This window comes from Loa loa (genome assembly GCF_000183805.2).
Source record: "Loa loa unplaced genomic scaffold supercont3.33, whole genome shotgun sequence".
Classification (NCBI taxonomy): Eukaryota; Metazoa; Nematoda; class Chromadorea; order Rhabditida; family Onchocercidae; genus Loa; species Loa loa.
Genome location: NW_018108213.1, coordinates 325,035 through 345,829, shown reverse-complemented (window position 1 = coordinate 345,829; position 20,795 = coordinate 325,035). Strand labels below are relative to the sequence as shown.

The window sequence follows — 20,795 nt, the reverse complement described above, 5'->3', positions numbered from 1 at the left end:
AAATTTACATTAAATTTCAGCGGACCATGCTCTTACAATGTTCCCCAAAACTATAATTTAATAAACTTGCCAATTTTCTTTCAAAGTCAGCAATTTTTCAGATTTTTATAAACTTTCAGTATCTTATCAAAATAACACCGCAAATTAAGAGTCATTCAGCTAACAGAAACGTTTCTTTTTTGGTTAACCTATTTTATGTTATTCCATGGATCTAATATTCCTGAATGAAGATGTCAATGGCTAATAGTTGGAAAGGATCAAAAATAGGTTGTGTATAGCATCTGCAATATTCCATACATTCCACTTCTACGTCTAGGATCATTTAGCGCGATGATAGCCTCTAAATTCTCATTTATTTTTCAATTTATAGTTTACTAGCTACACGCTGGTATTATGAGAAATGAAGTTGAACGGTATCGAAAGTAATGCGCACGATGAGCAGGTGCAAATGCGCCGTGTTGCATTTTTTGCAATTGTTATTTCGACAGCTGCTGTGATTGCTTCCATTGTCACCCTTCCAATGCTATACAGTTTTGTTCATTCCTTTCAATCACATCTTATTGCTGAAGCTGATTTCTGTAAGGTTAGATTTTGATATTTGGACAAGATGTTGAGCAATTTATAACTAACATATTAATTAAGACGATAAAAGTTTCTTGTGTGAAGAATAACAACCTGAATTGCAATGTCAATATTTTGACTTAAATTTAAGTGTGTTTTCCTAGTTGGATTTGAAGTTTCATGCCCAACAAGTTGCATAATTATATTTCTATACAGCAATACGGTTGGATCATTGATGTTTCTAATTATCAAAAATCAATTCGAAATGATTAGCCACTTTCCACATCTTAGACAGAGATGTCAAAACTTTCGATACATTGTTGTGATATTTAACAAAATAAATTTCAGTCTCGGTCTCGGAATATGTGGCAAGAAATGAACTTATTTAACAAGGAATATCGTGTTAAACGAGAAGCAGGCACCTGGCTCTTCGGTCAATTTATACCGCGCACATCCGGTACTGCAAATTATCATTTGGGAAGTGCCAGCTATGGTAACGAAATTCCTACACCATATGGTAGCAAAGGAGGTGGATCTAATGATGGAGATCTTTATGGAGGTTCAAACAGTGGCAATACTTACGGAAGTGCAGACAATACATATGGTAGCAACACTGGTACTGATAGCGACTACGGTAAGTCGGAGGTGCCGCCTGGTTACGGTCCTGGTCCGATAATCAATGCAGAACCGAATGTTGGAAGTTTCTGTTGTCCATGTCAGCAGGGCTCTGTAGGACCACCAGGACCACCTGGAGATCCTGGCCCTGATGGAAATGGTGGTGAACCAGGCAAAGATGGAGATAAAGGGAAAGATGGGCAGGTATTTTTTAAAATTTGGTTGCAATGGATCTTTTTCTAATTAAATCTGGTGAGCAGTTATAAAAAAAGCAAATACTGGTTTTGAACGAGAATGGTATTTAAATTGAATCTCAACACTTTTCAATAAAGTCGTTCCTGGTAATAATGGGTTGTAATTTTAATATATTGATAAGACATAATATATATTCTTACATTCCAGTAATACTTACCAAACAGTTCATAGTTAAGTTTATCACGTAACTTAAGTGTGAAAGTCAAGTTTACTGCTTTTATTAAAATTGTACAATCTTTTTTAGTGCCAATAACTGGATGTCTGTGGTTATAACAATGATCCAAATAGGATTCCTTCATCTTCATTATTACTAAATTATCTGATTTGATCGATTCATCACAAAAGTCTATTATTAAAAATAATTTCATGGAAATAATATCTTTTAAGGTGCTTATATCAGTAATTGAAACCGAAGAACCATGTCTTATTTGTCCACCTGGACCACCCGGTCCAGCAGGTCAAGCTGGTCCAAAAGGACCACAAGGACCAAAGGGTGCTGAAGGTACAAAGGGTGAAGATGGGAAAAACGGAGAACCTGGCATGGTTGGTGCAGCGGGATCGGTTGGACCGCCCGGGAAGGAAGGACTTCCTGGACCAGCTGGTCAACCCGGACGCCTTATTCCAAGTGACGGACCTCCTGGACCTGTGGGACCACCTGGTGATTTTGTTAATCTTTGCTTATCATTAATAATTTTAACACAAAAGTTAATGTTATTGATTTCTCTAATTTATGCTAGTGTTTATACCTAAAGATTTTTCCAGGACCATCGGGACCGCCTGGGCTAAAAGGACCTCCAGGGCCAGATGGAGCTACCGAAGATGGCCCCCAAGGACCACCAGGAGATGAAGGACTACCGGGACCGCGTGGACAGCGAGGTCTAGAAGGACAACCAGGATTACCAGGAGAACGAGGAGAAAGCGGTTCATGCGAACATTGTCCTGAACCACGTACACCACCAGGCTACTGAACAAGCTGTTGTAATCTCTTGTAGTGAGGTCGTGAAATTCACATTTTTGTCGTTATCCAAATATCCCTTGTTAACTTGCTATTGGGGGACCTTTCAATTTTATTTAAATAATTCTGCCTAATTATTGTTCGACTAATTATAATCCCAGGCCATCTTTATTTCTCAGTTATTGTTATGGCCTTGACTGATTGTTTAAATTGTCGTTTTAGCGCTATGCTATGTATGAAATGTAAGGTTGTTGTAAACTTCGTTGCCTTCAACGAAAACTTATTTTAATTGGCGCTGACAGAAACTTTAGAATGGACTCTTTTACTTCTACTTTTCTTTTTGAAGTTTCAAAAAATATGCCTAAAACAATAATGATTTAAGTATATTATAAATGATGGAGTAATTATGTGCCGAATATTGCGACAAAAATGACTCCAAAAGTTTGGAGAGTTTTTAAAGTAGTACAGATGTTTCCTACCAAGGGTTCATCGGATACGACCTCACCAAAAGTAGCAATGGAGTCATACATTTGCAGAGTCATAGCAATTATAACACTCCTTGTATGAGGCTTGCTGGTTATTTCCTCTTTTTTTTTACTTTTGAAAATTTGTTTGTTGTCGTTTTTATCGTAAATTGTTTGTCCAATTCTTACAAATTTCATGAAAAAAAAAAGAAAAAAAATGCATTCGTTATTCGCGTGAATGATATCCGTTCTGCCATTGTTAAAAATTGAAACATTTTGAGAGACAAACTGCGAATTCATTTTGAATTTGGGTCATTCAGATAAGCTTATTTTGCTGACCCATTTAGATCAATCATTGTTCTCTTGCAACAGTCTCACTGATTAGTATTTATTCTCTAACATTTAGTGACGATTGTAGCATCACAAGAAATCTTCACAAAATGTAACGCAAAAATAGTTGCCAAATTTCGCTTAATTGAAATATGATTAAATCTGTATAAATGGTTTAAATGAGTGAATGTGTTCAATGCTCGCAAGGAAATCATTTAAGAGTGGTTGAAACTCGATTACAGATATCTTTGGGGTCATTCAAAGAACCAAGTGTTTTCAAACTTAAGTTTCTAAACAATTTCGGTTGTCTAATTGGACCTAACATTTAGTGACGATACAAAACCGACCAGCTGCTTGTCAAAACTATGCTTTGATTGAGAAGTTCAAATCTCTGCTCCTGATTCCACTTTTATCTAGTCATTATGTGATAGTTACAGTGCATATATGTATTAAGTGTAACTTCCTTCTTCATTGTTAAAAACTTAGCGAAAGAAAAACATTATTGGAATAATAACTACAATGATTTTCAAATCATTGTTTTCATTAAAAATTTTAAGAAGAGCAAAAAAGCGGTCAATTTCTTTCATTATATTTCTTCTCTTTTATTGTAATTTCCCCCTATCTACCTTTTTTTCATCACTTTTGATAAGTAATTTAGAATAGACCAATAACATTCGCAGCTATTCCCCCTTTCTCTCGCCAGTTAACATTGTCTTCTTCAAGTTAAAATATCATTGGAGTTAAAAATTTGTAAAGTACCGCCTAAGTTTTCCGCTGTTTTGTTATTGGTACTTTTGTCGACTTACTGAAAGATAACACACTTTTTTGGCTGTCATTTTGTTATTTTCAGTGGAAAACAGTCTGTCACGGCGGTTATTTTTCTCTTTTACGTACTTTTCGTGTGCTATTCATCTCTTTTGTTTCATCGCGATTAGAAAATATCATATTAAGAAAATCTAAAGGCACTGACTATCTGACAGACTGCAGTTCCTTATTCTGGTAGTTTAACTATTCCCTAATTGATTATTCGAAAAGAACCGATTCAAAACCTTTTTTTAAAGGAAACTTTTACAAACTGTTATTAGCTGTTCTCCGGATCCAGTTATCATGGTTTCAGTTGAGTAAAATGTTTGGAATGATTTTTTATCACTGTTTTTATCATGATTTTAATACATTCAGAATATCACAGAAATGTAAGAAAATTCTCATTAATTCTTATTATATTAATTCAGTAGTAACATATATCTCATAGAATTCAGAAATCCAGAAAAGCTTGTAAACAGGACTTGTAAACAACTGTTTCAGGATACCGACCGTTTGATCACCCATTTGGGAGTTATGCAAATGCGACGAAGCAGTTTGAGCGCTCAATAAATAACATTCAACGTCGCCTGGCTAATTAGAAATTATCCGGCAGTTTTATTGAATTTTGAATTAGGTATATGCTTATAAAAAATTTAAATGCTAATATGAGATTTCTTGCATCTTTTTAAGCAGCCAACAAGTTAATGCTCAATAATACAAACAATAGTCAGGCGACAAATATTTCTGGAAGACATACTGCTCAGGACTAAAACTATAAATGACTTGGGAAACTTTTCAAGAATGCAAAAAAAGATAAACAACTCTTATGGATTTCGGGTACATCTTGAATTGTATGAACGAATAAAGCCAACTCTTATTCGATTTTGATGAGGTGTTTAATAATTGTATGGGAGCATTTCTTCTATCAAATTATGGATAAAAATTATCAAATTGAGGCCCGATGTAAGTCTGACTTAGAAAGTGATAAGTTGATGAAAGTGATAAGACTTCTCACATCTGCACGAATTATAAAGAGGAAGTTTGGTAGTTATGGTTTGGATGTTTTGTAGACTGGTTCATAAGTTTAAACTCTTTAATTTATTGCTAAAAATATTAGATAGTGCCAGGACATTATCTAGGAGTGAACTTCCGTTATATTCTACAGAAAACGAATTTCCTTAATCTCACTTTCTGAGCATTGCAACATAACTCCTAAGTTTTTTTTTTCTCCTATTTCTTGAACTGTTGGAGAGTTGACAAGTGCATTGGCTCATACAAAGGCTCGGAATGATAGCTTGGGAATGAAGTGAAGGTAGTAAACGAAAAATATCAACAGCTGAATGAACTTTACATTGCTTTCGTGGCCGAAAACACGATAATTGTGAGTCCAGCAGGATGTTTTCCATTTTTGCTGGAATATTTTACAAAAAAGCTAAAATTTTCAAATTCGAGAATTTTCAATAAAAAATCTATTAATTGGCTTGATGTATTTCAGAAGCTGATAAAAAGGAGAGAAGGTAGAAACTAAATCCTTACTTATGCATAATTTAATAAATTAACTGGAGTTAACAACAATTAACTTAGGGAGCACGAAACACCAATAAACATTATCATCAAAAAGAGATCACATAGCAGTACAAACGTTATAGCAGGCGATAAAAGCAGGTAAAGCCCTGGGACAATAAAAGGAAATTTTGAAATCTAATCCAATTATGATTGACTATATAAATTTATAAATTATATATGACTATATAAATTTATAAATTATAACTATATAAATTTATAAATTTTTTCGCACAACGAAAAGTTGCAAATTGGTTTTTTATATTTGTTCGACAGATCAGTAGGAATAAAGTTCAGATTAATATGGATCTGACTGTTTTGAACTATTTTTCTGTTGTTTGAAATTAAGATCGACTTCAACTTCTGAATTACAGCATTTGATCGTATTGAAGCGAAAATTGGCTGTAAGCGAAAAGCGTGTTAAAAAAGTTGGCACTATGATGCACTCATTAACGGAATCAAACAGCAAAGAGCTCAGGTCAATAATGCAAGATGATTTGATCAATCCTCTTTAGTGGCTGATCGAATTTTTTTTTGATTTACATAACAGTAATAATGATTCCACAGTTACTGCATCTTTTCAATTCAGTTTTTCCTTTTTCTTTTTTTTTGGGATTTTCTGTAGTAAAAATCATGGAATCATTATTGGGTTTTTTTCTGATGAAGGATCTTTTCAAAATAATTTTAATTGGCGTGAATTTCCATTTAGTCTTTAAAAAGGGAAAAGGATTAAGCAATCTTAGTTACAAAAATAAATTTATTGCAAAACAGTGTAAGACATGTTCCTTAATTCCATTCATATTCTTGCAAGAATCTGACTATTTATTGTTTCGTTGGTGATTTTAATAAACCGGTAATATAAAATTTGGGATCTTCATCACTTGTTTGTTGTTATATAATTTGAACTGTCATCGCAAAACTTCTATAAGACTGGTATTGTTTCCAAATGATGGCGAAGTATGACTATTGAAACGAGTGCTTAAATTGGAATAAAACAAACTGTTGATTTTGAATGTTTTTTTTTTTTTGAATAAATAATTTCATACGACCTCATGCAAATTATTCGATAAATATTTTCCTCACACTATTAACTACATTGGTTGCATACAAAACAGCCTGGATTTCCTTTGTCCTTACTTTTCATTTCTTCCTAGTGTGTATACGAGATATTTTGTTTTCATATAAATATTGGTTATATGGGAATAATACAGTGAAATTCACTTCGTTTTTGAATTTCAGCATCGTTTTCATTCTTTGTTGAGCTGTGAATTTATGTAGCATATTAGACTTCTAGATTAATGAAAAAGACGAAGATATGGTTGGTTTTAGAGCAAAGGTGCGATAACAGTTAGAAATATGATGGAAATGTTCGTTTGATCAGATGGATGCGAAAATTCAGTTCTGAATATTTCTCAACATGCTTCATATATGAATTCCATTTGGATGAAATAATGTTTAATAAGATAAACCCTTTAAATTACCCATACATGCGACATGCATCTATGCTTATCAAGCTTTTGGATGCAGCTAAAGGAGTGCCGTATTCTAGAACTTATTTTGTGGTGTTGTTTTGCACGCAGTTATTTGAAAGCCGATTAAACATACACGATTCTATTTGTGTAATATTTATAGTTTTGTGTAATATTGTAATATTTATAATGTTTAATATTTATGATAGATAGAATTAGTGGAGAAATAACCATTTTCGAAATCTCACAGACTTGGCAGTAAGACACTGGGAGAGTCAATCGCTGAGACGAATTTTTTCATGAATAAACTACAGTTTAAAATGATAATTGATGTATATTTTAACTTTCCAAATTTAGTAACATTATTTGCTTTCGAGATCCTGCAATGTTGTATTTTATTTACCCTCCAAGCGAAGATCAGAGCGACGTCAATTGCTGAAAGCATAGGATGTCGCGAATTCCGATTCGCGAGACTCCAACTATACAAATATGTAACCAAATAAATTTCTTATTGTAAATCAATATATCCAATGTTATAACTTTTTTAATTAATTCTACATTCCTTAGATTTATTTCCATGGTTTTTCGGTCTTTATCTCAATTCCCATCTTTGTCCGGACGCATCTTTATTTTAAGGACAAAGAATGTCCAATCTGCATGCTAATCTTCCCTCTGTTCTTGTTACAATGCTTATTATGTAATTGGATCTTTACAGTTTCCTTTGTATCTAAATGAACACCCTTTTTTAACGTTAAAACCACTCCCATTTCCTAAGACATATAAACCCGATCATTAACCGAGTGAGACTGTTATCAATAAATTGTCTACAATCTGGTGCGTGTACAACTCAACTCAAATCATCGTACCTGAATGAACTCAAATCAACTTAAAGCTACTACAACTCGCGTTATATCGCTGGCAGTAGTTGTCTTTTCTTCGACATCACCCTCTCAAACGAACGCTATCAATATTCGCTACATAGGAATGTCCTCACTTTTCTAGTTATTCATGGTCGGTGATAAATGTTCTGAGTAGCAAAACGGGTTGCATGCACGCTTGATGTTGGATTTGGAGAATTTTCAAATTCCTCTTCATTTCAAATAATGATAATTGGGTGACCGTTTAAATTAAGCACGACATTCGCAGATCAAGCAAGTCATTAAAGATTTTCTAGCAACAGCTCATCACAATAGCAAATCATCCATTCTGTTAGTTTTCAAACTGTACTTAATTTACCGCTCAGTAGTTTTCCAGGACTGTTGGTCCGGAATTCCATGACACTAAAGCAGCAGATTTGTGAATTCATGTAAATTTGGATATATTTTTGATTTGAAGCTTATTTCTCTCTCACTTGATTTTTCTTTTTTTTTGTTCATTCGTTTTTTTTCTGTTCGTCGATTTTTGGCTCAAAAGCACTTTCTTCTAAAATGTGATAGTGTTTTAATTTTAAGCTTCCAAGCCATTCCTAAGCATTTCCATAATATTTTATTTCTCAGTAATACAAAGTTTTCTTTAAAACCACAACTTGTTCCCTTTGTAACCAACTTCACACTTCCACAACTGCAAAGTATTATCTTACGTATTTTGCATGGGTTGGAAGGGAAATTTCTTTAATCGGTGTTTTTTTCTTAAAAATTTTGATTTGAAAGTTACAAAATACGAAATGTACCAAATTCAAATTAATGCACGAATATACAAATAAATGTAACATTTAGGCAAGGTCATGGGATAATTGCTTCAAATTGAAGATGAATTTAAGATATAAAGAAGGTTCGGGAGGAAAATTAGAGTCTTGAATGGAAATTGAGCAATTTGCTTAACATTGTCGACTATTCAATGTTATCGCCGATTTTCTTCAGTCGTGACAAAAACTGAGGGTTCTTTCTGCCTCTTTAGTTGATAGTACCTCAAACTTGGGTAATTAAACCTTTTATTACGATAAATTTACTAATGCAACAGCGAACTTGCAAATATGACATTGATACAACAAATTAATAACGAATACACAAGAACAAAAAAACAAATCACGCCCGACGCCTCATATCCAACCAACCTCAATGAAACACATTTGACAAAATGAAAATGGATTAGTGCTTAGGACCTATCGCTTCTTCAACTGGGAGGGTCCTTGTACCGTTTTATGATTACAAGAATTAGCATCCTTATGGAGCATCCATTGGTGTTAGAGCAAATGTAAAACGATATGAACATATAAAACAAAGATGCCTGGCTTTCAAAAAAAAGGATTATTGTCCCTTTGTTTCTACTCGCGATATCAGCGACAAATGTATTATGCATTATTAAAAAGCTATCTAAAAGAGATGGAAATAAACTATCGTTTTCACAATTAAAATTCAATGTTTCGAAGACCTAATGCACTTTATAGATGTTTAAAAGTTCCCGCAACCAAATTTATTTCATATGAAATAAGTTCGAGGGTATTTCTGATATTTTGGCAGTTCTGCAGAGTGAACAAAAATTTTACAAAGACGGAGAGACGGGAATATTAAAAATAGTAAAATAGCAAAAAAGCTTTTAAAATCTCAGGGATTCTCAAAATTTCTTTCTTTAAAGTCTTAAAACTTTGGATGTCCCCAACTTCCAGTGAAACCACGTAAACCAAGTATGCTAAACATTTTGGAACAGTTGAACTAATATTTGCGAGAACTGAAAAAAGTCGAAAAAAAGCGGAAAAATCTTCCATAGGAGCATCTAGACTGCTCTGTTTGTTTTTGAAACGAGTCAGGATACTGAAAGAAAACAGAAGGATAACGAATGATGAAAGAAGAAAACACATAAAAATCTCCTTTTGAGGAAAGAAAGAATAAGAGTAGAGAAAAACCACAGCTTTTTAGTTCTATTAACAGCCTTTTACTAAGAAACAGAACATTTCTTTACATGAGTTTTGCCCATTAAGGTTATTAGATATGTCAATTATTAGGTTGAAAGGTAAAGTTGCATTCAATAATGATGAATTAAGCTTCCTACCGCCAAATTAAGTATCACGTGATAAGTCACCAGTGGCTTCTGCCAATATCATTTGAGCAATTCAAATTACGAATACTAACAATTCCTATACGAATATTAACAATTCCTATAAAACGTAAACAGTACAAGATCAGAGAGATCATCTGTTCATCATCACACAATGACTATCAGTGCTTTTGTTAATCCTATCGATATATGTCAACATTTCAGATTTGAGGATGCAAATCTTTCATTATTGTCGTCATCCCTTTCTTGTAATATTCTCAGAGTAAGCTCTCTGCTCTCTCTAAGCAATCAAAAGTAATCGGATTTCGATGAAATTCTGAGATTGACAAGTTAATTTCAACCATTCCAAGTACAAAAATAGTAAACCTAATGATGATGTTGTAGACTGGGAAAAATTATGATAGAGAAAAATTCGTTATGAAAAAAATTTCCTCAAAAATAGTGATTTCAAAAGAACCATTAAATCCCATTGTAAAATATTTTCACGTTGCACCAATCACGTCGTGGAAGATGAACTGCGAACTTTTCTGTTTTGCTTTCGTTACAGTAGTAGCACAGCTGTTTATATGTCTCCACATATAGTACGTTACATAGTACCCTTCTTTTTATACTCATATACAGTTCCCAAATTCATAATAATCACTGTCATATTTCCCTTTCTTTTCTATCTAACAAACCAAAAACTAAATGACTGTTTTATCGCTTTTCGTGGATTGGTATTGGTATTTCAGAGAAAAAAAACTAATTTTTATCGTTTTTTAGAGGGAAAGTATTTCCAGTAAATTACAGGATGTCTTATGAGATCTCAAAAGTCAGATAAAAGACATGCGACTTTCAAACAATTCAAAATTTGTTATATTCCGCGTAAAACGAACCAAAAACAAGTAATTTGCAAGTGCTTCATGTGTCGCCAAATGGAAAAGAAGTCCGCGATTATGCGAGAGCAGTATCTGGGGGAAGAAGAGTTCGGATATAGAGCTGTATTTATGTAGGAACAAAATAAACACACTGTTCAAACATGAGTAGAATGTAAGAAGGAAATAGGCGGGATGACGAGAACAACTGAGCGGAAAAATCACTAGAATAACGACAATTAACTGTCACTGCATGTAATTTCAAATCTAATTTTCCTTCTCCTTGTTTGTTCCAATACTTCTTGCAGCATGATTTACTAATATGCAAAAAGTTTATTCATGGAACTGTTGGAGGACAAAAAAATTTATCTCAGTGATATATTGAGAAAGAGAGAGAGAGAAAAAATAAATAAGAAAAATATGGAGGTATAGAAATTGTGTGACATGATTCGTTAGTTGTTGCAAGCTATAAGGTTTGTAGTTCACGGAGGAAAGACAGGTTCAAATAATCCTCCAATAGGTCATCATTTCTCGTTCACTGTTTCTTCTGTTTCTTCCGTTTACTACCTTTCTTTTCTTTTTTTTTGGAACCACTCTTACTTGTGTCCATTCCCTGTGAGTCCGTCCCAGTTGATGGTGTTGAAATCTGTAATATTTTCATCTTTTAGTGTCCAAAATGATAGAAGTTGTCTCTGATTTTACACATAAAAGGTCAGTTTTCTAGAAAAGTGGCAATTTGCGCTACCATTTCTGTAAAAGGAAAAGGATTCAAAGAGAATGGAGATCACACGCAATGCATCAACAACGGAATGTAATCTCATCCACTCTTATACTTTGTTCCAAAATGATATAACTTCCTTGTGGTGAAGAATTTGAAATTTCAAAAAAGTTCTCTAAGAATGAAAAAAGGAAATAATGAAGAAATGCGAAACAAAAGATGCGGAAAACAAAAATAGTGTCAGACATTTGCATTAGCTTCCGGCGTTGGATCCATAGGTTTTGCGGTGGTGATTACATCATCCTGAACATTCCTTTTTATAATTTCAATACTTCAGTGAATTAAATTCGATATATTTATTGAGTAATATGAAAGTTTAAAGCAATATTCTTACAGGTTACTTGAGCATAGAGTTCATAAAAGTACAAAACGCTTACACGCATTCCAGCTGCCGCTGCAACACCAGCAGCGCTCTTTTTCTGAAAAAGAAGACACCACTATTTCCGTAGTATACATTAATGGATATCATTTTCAATGGATGAGTTGTTACAAATTGCTAATCGAATTTACGACATTAAGAGGAAGTTGATAAGCGACTGATTAAGTTCCTCTATAAAGATACCTTCACAACAAAAAAGCCTACAGCACCGACAACACACATAATTAGCAATAGGAAAAAGAACGACATCTTCGTCTCACTCTGACCGATCACTAGTTAGTACGTATAATACAATGAACAATACTGTATCTAATGCTGTTCCTTTTACAGCAATCTATTCCCCTCAAATTAACATATGCGCAGAGTAAGCCTAAGCAACTGATATTATCTACAACAAAAAAGAAATCTAAAATTCCAAGAAAAATTGAACCTAAAATTTGACTTCATTTCAATTTGTTGATGATATCAGCATTATCGTGACCTAAAAGTCATATCTCTAACATTTCTTAACATCTTAAATGCTTCCTTACCAGCGTTGTGGGACTAAGTTTTCATTATGGACTAGATCCATTAAATTTGTTTCCTCTGAGAAAGACTCCAAGGTCGTGTGAATTGTCTGGGTGCCATCAATCTCTCTTGAGACGGTTTATCGCTGGTTGGAGTGCGGTTTTCTATTATTATTTGACAAAATAATTTGAGAAGTAATTAGTGCACTCCACTGCACTCCATGATAACATTTGACTCTATTTCAATTTATCAGCGTTATCGTGACGGTATATTCAGCATATGCCATTTACCTTTAAAGCTCTAACACCTCCATACTTGTACATCTGATCGCGTGTATCAGACGGAACTCACTGAAGATTCCTAATCACCGATGTCAGTAGCACATCGTGCTCAACGTAGGAATTCACTACTTTAAACTTGCTAAAGTAATAGCTTCGTAGTTCGAACTTACTAAGTAAAAGAGATCGCTGGAAAGCTGCTAATATTGTAGTGGTGCTTCCTTTTTTGGAGTTTTGGAGGATAGATGAGATAGTTTCTTCTTGGCTTTTTTACTCCGTCGATATCATGTCATATTCATATTTGTAAAGACTGTAGAGTTTGATCTTTAGCAGGAAATTGTTCCGAAATTTCAGCAAGATTAATTCAATTGCAGTTATGAAGAGGAGTAATCTATCGCGAATCAACATCATGAAGTTCCTTAAATATATTTCCCTATAAGAATCCTTTCTTGACATATTTTATAACGAATCACGAATATCTAAAAGTCTACGTTTCTCTGGCTGTTGGTTTCCAACTTCGATTCCTTATATTGTACTAGCGCTACTCCAGTTTACCGTTCGGCTGGCATGTCACATTTCTATCATGTCACATTTTACCGCTTTTTAACTTATGGTAGTCATACGATTGGGAATGATTTAGATTGCTGAAATTTTGCTAGGAGTTCATGAACTGAATCTGCTTGGTCTTTCAGACAGTTACCCAAGTTTTCGATGCAGATTAATTACCAGTCCAAGGTATCTTAAGGTAGTTGTTATTTTCTCTATATGTCTATAAATATCGGTAAATTTATAAGCCAAGTAAACGAGGAAGGCTTCAAGGTTATGTTACTGTAATACAGATTACAATAACATAACCTAAATCTTATTTATAAATCTGTCAGTAATTCTAAAAGATTAAGGTAGTTGTTCAGACTCGAATAGAGCTTTATATTCACCAGAAGATCGTTCAGTTGGAATTTAAGCTTATTTATTTCATCTCTTTTCCCGTCATCGGATATTCAGTTCTCACTAGCCATACATCACGTCAGATGACTTCGCATTATTTCATGGATTTGTTTAATTTTGTTCCTAACTTTCGTTTCCCTTTTATTTCTCGTTTCACTTGATTATATTAATATAGGACTTTTTTTTATCACCTCTGTTACTGTTTATGAAACGAAATGTCCTACTTATGATTATTTCTGGAACTTCTAATTATTTCTAGATGTAATTATTGTAGTAGATTTAATATATCAACTTTTTCCACTAGAATAATACAATTTTGAGAATAACCGGAATAATGGTAATTTTGGAAATGGTTTCATTGTCACTGCGCCGTCTATTTATAACTTACTTTGCACTTTTATGCTAAGAACTTAGTCTTATTTCAAACTCTGTAATATGGATTGATTTTAGAATAATAGCAATGAATGAAGAAGGAGGATATCTAGGTGCGATGACATATCAGTGCTTGTACAGTGGCGTACTGGATCGTATTGTGCAAAATCGTCGGAATGACGATAGCGCTGTTCATGTGATCCAAGTAAGGCATTATATGAAAAGGTTCCTTATTCTATTTTCCCTTCGTCCTCCCCTCCTTTCTTCTTTTTTAGCTCTGAATGGATTAAAAGTGTGGTTAAACAGTTGCCAGTATGAATCTTCAAACAGTAGATGCTGTACCTTATTTGGCATACTCTTATGAAACAATATATTGATTATCCGTTAGTTTTGTCATTTTTGCAAATTCTTGGGCCCATATCAATCGAATATCGAGTTTATTAGATTAATTATTGTTTTATGTATAATATACATATTTGATTTTTAAAATATTCTGAACTTTTATAAGTTATCTTTCAGCGGTTGCGAAGTACTTTGAGACAGGCTGATATTTCTTCGCCGTCTTTTCTTTTCGATTTCACGAAAGTCTTACTGATTGGCTCAGAATTGAATGTTAACCTTCAGGTAGTTCTTTTCTCTGTTTTTGTTCTTGTTTAACATTTACAAGAATTATCAAAGTCGTCTGCCGTGCAGTACTTCTCCTCTTGGTGGTAACTTGGCCGCTTATATTCCTTTGAAGAAAAAATACTGTATCAGCATTCAAGTCGTTCCGATCATTTCACCTCTTACTGCTTTACGTCAAATGCATTTTTACAAGCTAGTCTCTTGGTCTAATCGATCCTTGCAGATGTGTTCCTGTAAAAATGTTTGAAATCAATGGAATTATCGGTCTTTTATGTCTTGCATTTCATGATTCAGAAATTTTACGACATAAATAAGAGCCATTACTTCGAGAAAGGTGTTTTTAAAGTAAATGAAATCATAGGAAGTAATTTTTCCCTTCAATATGAGGCCTTATAGTTCTATGCTTTATGAATATGTTTCGAAGTTATCCTATATTGTTGCAGGAAGCTTTCTTGCGAAGACAGGCAACTGCACCAACTGATGATTTAGAATTACCAAATCTTCATCAAAGAGAATATCAGGAATTGTCGTCGAGGTTGGATTTACTTTTTATGAATGAATAGTGAGTTTTGAAGCAAGTTAATTTCCGTGGAGTCAAACAGATATGAAGTTTTCATTGTAATTATATTAAATATATATCTTCCAGGGCAGTTGCTCTACGACGAGTTTTAGCTCGTGTACCTGAAGAGATGTCCGATCGGCGGACTTTTTTGGAAACAATAAAGGAGATTGCCTCATCCATTAAAAAACTTCTAGATGCTACAAACGCAGTAATGCAAATGATCCACCCAACCGTCCAACTTTGTAACGTTTTGACTTTGCAATGAGTTTTTTTCGCATCCAGCTTTTCCGTCTTTTTCTTAAGGAACTTCGAGTATGATTTTTCTTGCTGAGTTCGCTTTTTGTTTATTGTTAACAAAATGCTTGTATTTTTCCACTCATTATTCATGAGAACTTCACATAGTATTTGCAGCGGTCGAAAAGCGAAAACGGGAATTTGTTCATTATTCAAAACGCTTCAGCAATACATTAAAAGAGTATTTCAAAGATCAAAACGCAACTCAGGTATTCTACTGTTATTGTTACCTGTTTCGCTTATAGTAATCTAATGAGTTGTAGTTGATTCGGGCTTTCGCCTGGTAAAAAGTAATTCGAACTTGTCCTTTCGGTGTACTTATTTCTTTGTAATTTCCAGGTTTCGATTTCGGCTAACCAGTTGATTTTCCAAACAGCTTTGTTGATTAGGACTATACGGGAGAAAATGCGGAAGGTAACTATTGAGAACAATTTGTATTAGAACGTTTTAAGTGGAAAGTTTCCGCAATATCACGCTTGATTTATAATCGGAAGAATATAATATCTCTTTTTAAAGGGTACAATGCAATACCTCTTTTTAAAATTATGGTACTTCGTGGTATAGAATTAGTGAAATAATTATTCACAGACAGTGTGAAAGATCACTATCTCTTGTTTTGCTTCTATTAAAACTTTTGTCCACTAACTTTTGTGTAGTTGGATGTACAAACAGGAGCTTCAGTATTAAACTTTGCAACGTTTTTGTTAGAACGATATAGGAGAGCTTTGATGAACTGATTGAGTTGAGGATCTTCTGTTTCCAAATCATTGGAATTTAATAGGCTTAGTTAGAATTCATTGTATTTGCCGGAGCAATTTCATTCTAGCTTGGAAATCATGGCGATAATAGTCGATAATGATGCGTTGCCTAAGAAAATGAGTTTACTGGTTTTTGCGTAATTTGGTTTATATAAATTTTAGATAGAATTGCTATCCTCAGTGTAATTTGACCAAAATTTAAGTGATAATATCAGTGTTTGGATCATTGTGGGGTAAGGAATTAATTTTGTTTTTGGCATAAAGTCGTGTTTAAACTGGCCTTGTTGTATGATTTCACTGAAGCCCTGCAGTCATATTATTTCGCCGAAAGATAAATATATAAAAAACGATTACTTCTTTAACTTCTTTGAAATGTTTGCTGATTTGATTTCAGATTTACAAAGAATATTTTCAGGTTGGTTCTTAGAACTATCTCGTCTTTTAAATGTCCTTCAAAATGTACTGCCAGTCTTCATCGATTGCTTGATAAATAAACTGCAGTCTCTATTTCATTTCCTTCTCTTTCAGAGCTTGTGATATTAAATCTTATCCATGCATGATGAATTGTGTAAGTTTCATTTTAAAAACAACTGTCTCATTTTCAACTTCAACAAATTTCCTTGATCATCTGACTAGTCTACAAAGATTCACGTAGTTGTTTGTTTTTTGTACCTACTGCAAGGTACCAATTTGAATACATTTGGAGTTTCAGGTTATGAATAATTGTTTTTATACCGAGCAATAAGTAAATCTGTGAAATCCTTTAGTTGATGAGAAATCATTTGTTGCTTAAATTTGTGCTTATGGGAAACAGCTTCGGCAAAACTACGATAAAATTCATGTATTAGTCGGCATTTAACCCAGTTCTCCCAATGTGATTAGATACCAAGTTGAACATTTCTGACTAAATTTTAGTAAGCTGATTTATTCATTTCCAAGTATAGTTGTTTTCAAGCTTAAATCGAGCTTCTGGCGTGTGGCAGAAGTGCTTTTTACTTACTTTTTACATATTTGGTTAATATGTGAAAATTCCTTACCTCATTTGCAGAAGTACGGTTGTTTCTGGCCCTTTTTGTATTTTCCTTTGTCAAACTGTATTATTTTTCTTTTTCTTTCTTATGTCGTACAAAGGACAATAAATATTTTTCTATCAGCTGCACAAAACAGACTGCCGATACTTTTTTAAATCACATTAAGAGCCAAAAAGAAAGGTTGTCGTAATGAGGATCAATATTCCGCTTCCAAATTGCATAAGCACAAAGAGAAATGAGTGATGGCTGTGAAGAGGTTTCTTGAGTCCTCTGTAACCAGTCTGAAGGTAAGGAAGATGCTGATATGGAGCAGGTTAGGTTATTGCTTTTTCAAATTATGACTGATACAAGTTGCCTTCATTAAGGTTCAAACTAATGACATCTCAAAATCTAGCAATCATCGAGGTGAATTGTCAGTTGTTAAGCAACGGATACAAGTGTAGCAGAATAATTGGTGAGTTGAGTTCGATCTGCCAGGCTTATTTACAAATATGAAAACCTGCGATAATTTTTCCACAGGTAATGAAAGACGGAGGTAAACATTCGAATGTCGATATGTAGAACAAAAATATGTGAAAATTTTTGCGCAATTGTTTGAATCATTCTTTGCATGTTAATTTATTTGGGAAAGCAGAAGTTGAAATTCCGCAGAATATTGAACTTGGGTTGAATTTAGAACGGCTTTGTTGTAGAATTCTAAAAATCTTGCTGTTATTGAACACCATAATATAAATAATGTCGTTTATAATGTCTTGATAAAGCAAGAAAGAAGGACACTTATGGATATTCTAATGTTCCTGAAAATGACAATTGTTTTCATCAGGAAAAGCGGCATATTCTAAGCAAGGTCCAATTGGCTTGGTCCAAAAAACTGTCTAAAAACGTCGCAATCAAAATTATCGATAGATGGTCAGTCATCCTGGTAATGATACCCTAAAAACAAAAGGCAATATTAAGACTATCTACTTCCTCTTAAACTTCCTATGCCATTTGGTTTTGGTGCATGTGAATTAATACAAAAATAAACATGGAGGCATATTTAACTACAGTTCAATGCTCCCTCTCTCTCCTCCTAAATGCTGAAGATGAAAGAAATTTTTCTACTGTCATGCTACTAATTTCATGCTACTAATTAGGTCAAGCTATAGGTAAAGTCTGTGCGCATCGATAATATCATAGATTATGACAGGATTGTCAGATTTAAAATTATCTATAACTGGTGATCATTTCAAGACAGAAATTATTTCCATTTCTATATATTTAGATCAGAAACGGATTTCATAATTCGCTTTCTTCCACGAGAACTACGAATTTTACCGATGCTCAGTCATGCAAACATTATTGAAACTTATGAAGTCTATTCTCTGAATTTTCTTTTATTTAAAGGAAGTTATATATAAGTGAAAATTCACTTATCATATACGCTTATCTTAAGCTGCCAAAATTCCTGGAGTATGAAAGTTTTGGAAAGATAAAATGACAAAATGAAAAATGTTTGCATCAAAAATTTAATTTTATTTAAACCTGCAGATAATCGATTCTGTCTCAACAGTTTGCATCACTCAAGAGTATGCTGGTGGCAAGGATTTGTTATATCAAATTAAAAAAAAGAACGACTCAATGGAAACATTTCTAGATTTCTTTTTCGGCAGTTACTTGAAACACTTATGGTTCTGAATTCTTTAAATTTAAAAATTTTTGAAACAAAAATCTTGGCTTTCAAGTCATCATTTTTTGACGTAGTCGCTAAATTGAGTTATATGAATAATTCACTAAATTGATTTATATGAATAGTTATACTTTCCTTTAGTCTTACCGTCCTGCTGTCTATATAAACCAAAACCTTTCATGGGTCTAATAAGCGGGAAATTTGGTTTGGTTCATTCCATAGCACCAGTTTTGCTTACCAAAAATCCCATAATTCCTCTAATCATTCGCTTTACCGAATATAACTGCTTCATGACATACTCCAGCTATCCTAAGAGAAACTTCAGAGGGAACCAGCCACTAGATAATTCGATTATTCATATTTTCCTGTTTTTATAAAATCTATCCAAACTGTTCATTCTGATTAAATAACAGAATATGAATTGGAAAAACAAAAGTACCATGTTTCTGCCACTTTTTTATATCCAAAAATTAAAAAAGTCATTAAAAGGGGAAAAGCAAAAGCGAAATTTAAAATTCGAATAGAGTGCTCAGCTCATTTATATCAGCTCATTTGTACTGTGCCAATGACAAATGTTTATCGGCATCAATTGTTTTTAATGATTACTATATGAAAATTCACTATTTCACTATTTGAAAACGAATATTCACTATTTGAAAAAAAAATCACTATTTGAAATTCACTATTTGAAAACGTTTGGAGTAGCATCGTGATCTGGAATGTGAAAATATATTCCTCGATATTTACGGGAATATTAAACCTGGCAATTTTGGATTTTCAAGAATAATGCAAAGTAATGACATATCACACACTTTCTGTGGTTCAAGAGCCTATGCACCACCAGAAATTCTCAGCTATTTCTCCGATCTTTTTTCGAATAATGGTGTCTTTCCTTTGGATTCAATTGTCGACATTAATATTATATCGGATACTGGATGAATCAGGCTTGATTACTTTGAGATTACAACCTTACACGGGTTTTACTGTTGTGAGAAAATTATTCTTTCTTTTTATCGAGTCGTTTAGATTTAGAAGGTTTAGCCTTGAGTTAGGGTCAAGTAGAAATTTAATTAAAAGCTTGCCTTGTGAGGATGTCGAATATACGTTGTGAGGACACAAAGTAAAAATTACTGCTTTATTGATATAATACAGAGCTGATCAGTGGGATTATTGAAGAGTAACGAGTAGGAAAGCGTAAGTCAAAAGCAATCGACCGTGAGTCAAAAGCTTTTGACTCGACCGTGAGTCAAAAGCAATCGTAAGTACTATAGAAGAGCACCAGTCCAAGAAAACCTCTTTGTTTCCAAAAGGGTTTATGAGTATAAAGAAGAAGTAGGAGTGGTTTACATAAAACGTTAAAAAGGGGTATTCATTTAGATACAAAGGGAACTGTAAAGATGTAAATTTTCGTTAGACAAAGATAACAAAGAAACGTATGGGAGATAATTTTAAAGAATGTAAATTGGTGAATGAATGCAGTGATGAATCATTAGAAATATTCTAAGCATTTAATGTATAAATTCTTTCGGTTTTTCCGACATTTACGGTTGATCTATGAAGTGTGGGTATAGTGGTATTCGTGATGGTTACCGGTTTAATGCCCTACAACGATCAAAATTCATGGAGAATGCTCTTGAAGCAATTGCAAAATAGATTCCTTTAGGAGTATTTAAATAGAAAATTATAACTCAACATTTGTGAAGCTTTTAAATTATGAACGTGATTTCATTATCT

General features: G+C 33.5%; 3 protein-coding genes across 3 annotated transcripts; 2 read left to right on the top strand and 1 right to left on the bottom strand.

Annotated features, from left to right (window-relative positions):
* Window positions 1–400: 400 nt before the first annotated feature.
* On the top strand, window positions 401–2,399 carry LOAG_05411 (roller protein 8; the record flags this gene model as incomplete). The annotated part of the gene is made up of 4 exons (XM_003140948.1): window positions 401–583; window positions 910–1,380; window positions 1,819–2,089; window positions 2,194–2,399. 4 exons carry the CDS (start codon window positions 401–403, stop codon window positions 2,397–2,399), a joined length of 1,131 nt encoding a protein of 376 aa, XP_003140996.1.
* Window positions 2,400–11,399: 9,000 nt separating this feature from the next.
* On the bottom strand, window positions 11,400–12,243 carry LOAG_05410 (hypothetical protein; the record flags this gene model as incomplete). The annotated part of the gene is made up of 4 exons (XM_020446842.1): window positions 11,400–11,510; window positions 11,829–11,885; window positions 12,020–12,061; window positions 12,205–12,243. 4 exons carry the CDS (start codon window positions 12,241–12,243, stop codon window positions 11,400–11,402), a joined length of 249 nt encoding a protein of 82 aa, XP_020302863.1.
* A 1,952-nt stretch (window positions 12,244–14,195) lies between these two features.
* On the top strand, window positions 14,196–16,813 carry LOAG_05409 (hypothetical protein). Its single transcript, XM_020446841.1, has 7 exons — window positions 14,196–14,328; window positions 14,643–14,747; window positions 15,191–15,282; window positions 15,394–15,551; window positions 15,721–15,812; window positions 15,943–16,017; window positions 16,777–16,813. The coding sequence occupies exons 1-7, from the start codon at window positions 14,212–14,214 to the stop codon at window positions 16,786–16,788; spliced, it is 651 nt and encodes a 216-aa protein (XP_020302862.1). The 5' UTR covers window positions 14,196–14,211; the 3' UTR covers window positions 16,789–16,813.
* The last annotated feature ends 3,982 nt before the right edge of the window (window positions 16,814–20,795 follow it).

What these genes read in the sequence shown, in the direction of transcription:
- LOAG_05409 (XM_020446841.1), top strand. Translation starts at nt 14,212, where the DNA reads ATGAATGAAGAAGGAGGATATCTAGGTGCGATGACATATCAGTGCTTG. An exon ending in GCGCTGTTCATGTGATCCAA is followed by an intron (nt 14,329 to 14,642) that starts GTAAGGCATTAT and finishes GTTATCTTTCAG; the next exon opens with CGGTTGCGAAGTACTTTGAG. An exon ending in CCACCCAACCGTCCAACTTT is followed by an intron (nt 15,552 to 15,720) that starts GTAACGTTTTGA and finishes TAGTATTTGCAG; the next exon opens with CGGTCGAAAAGCGAAAACGG.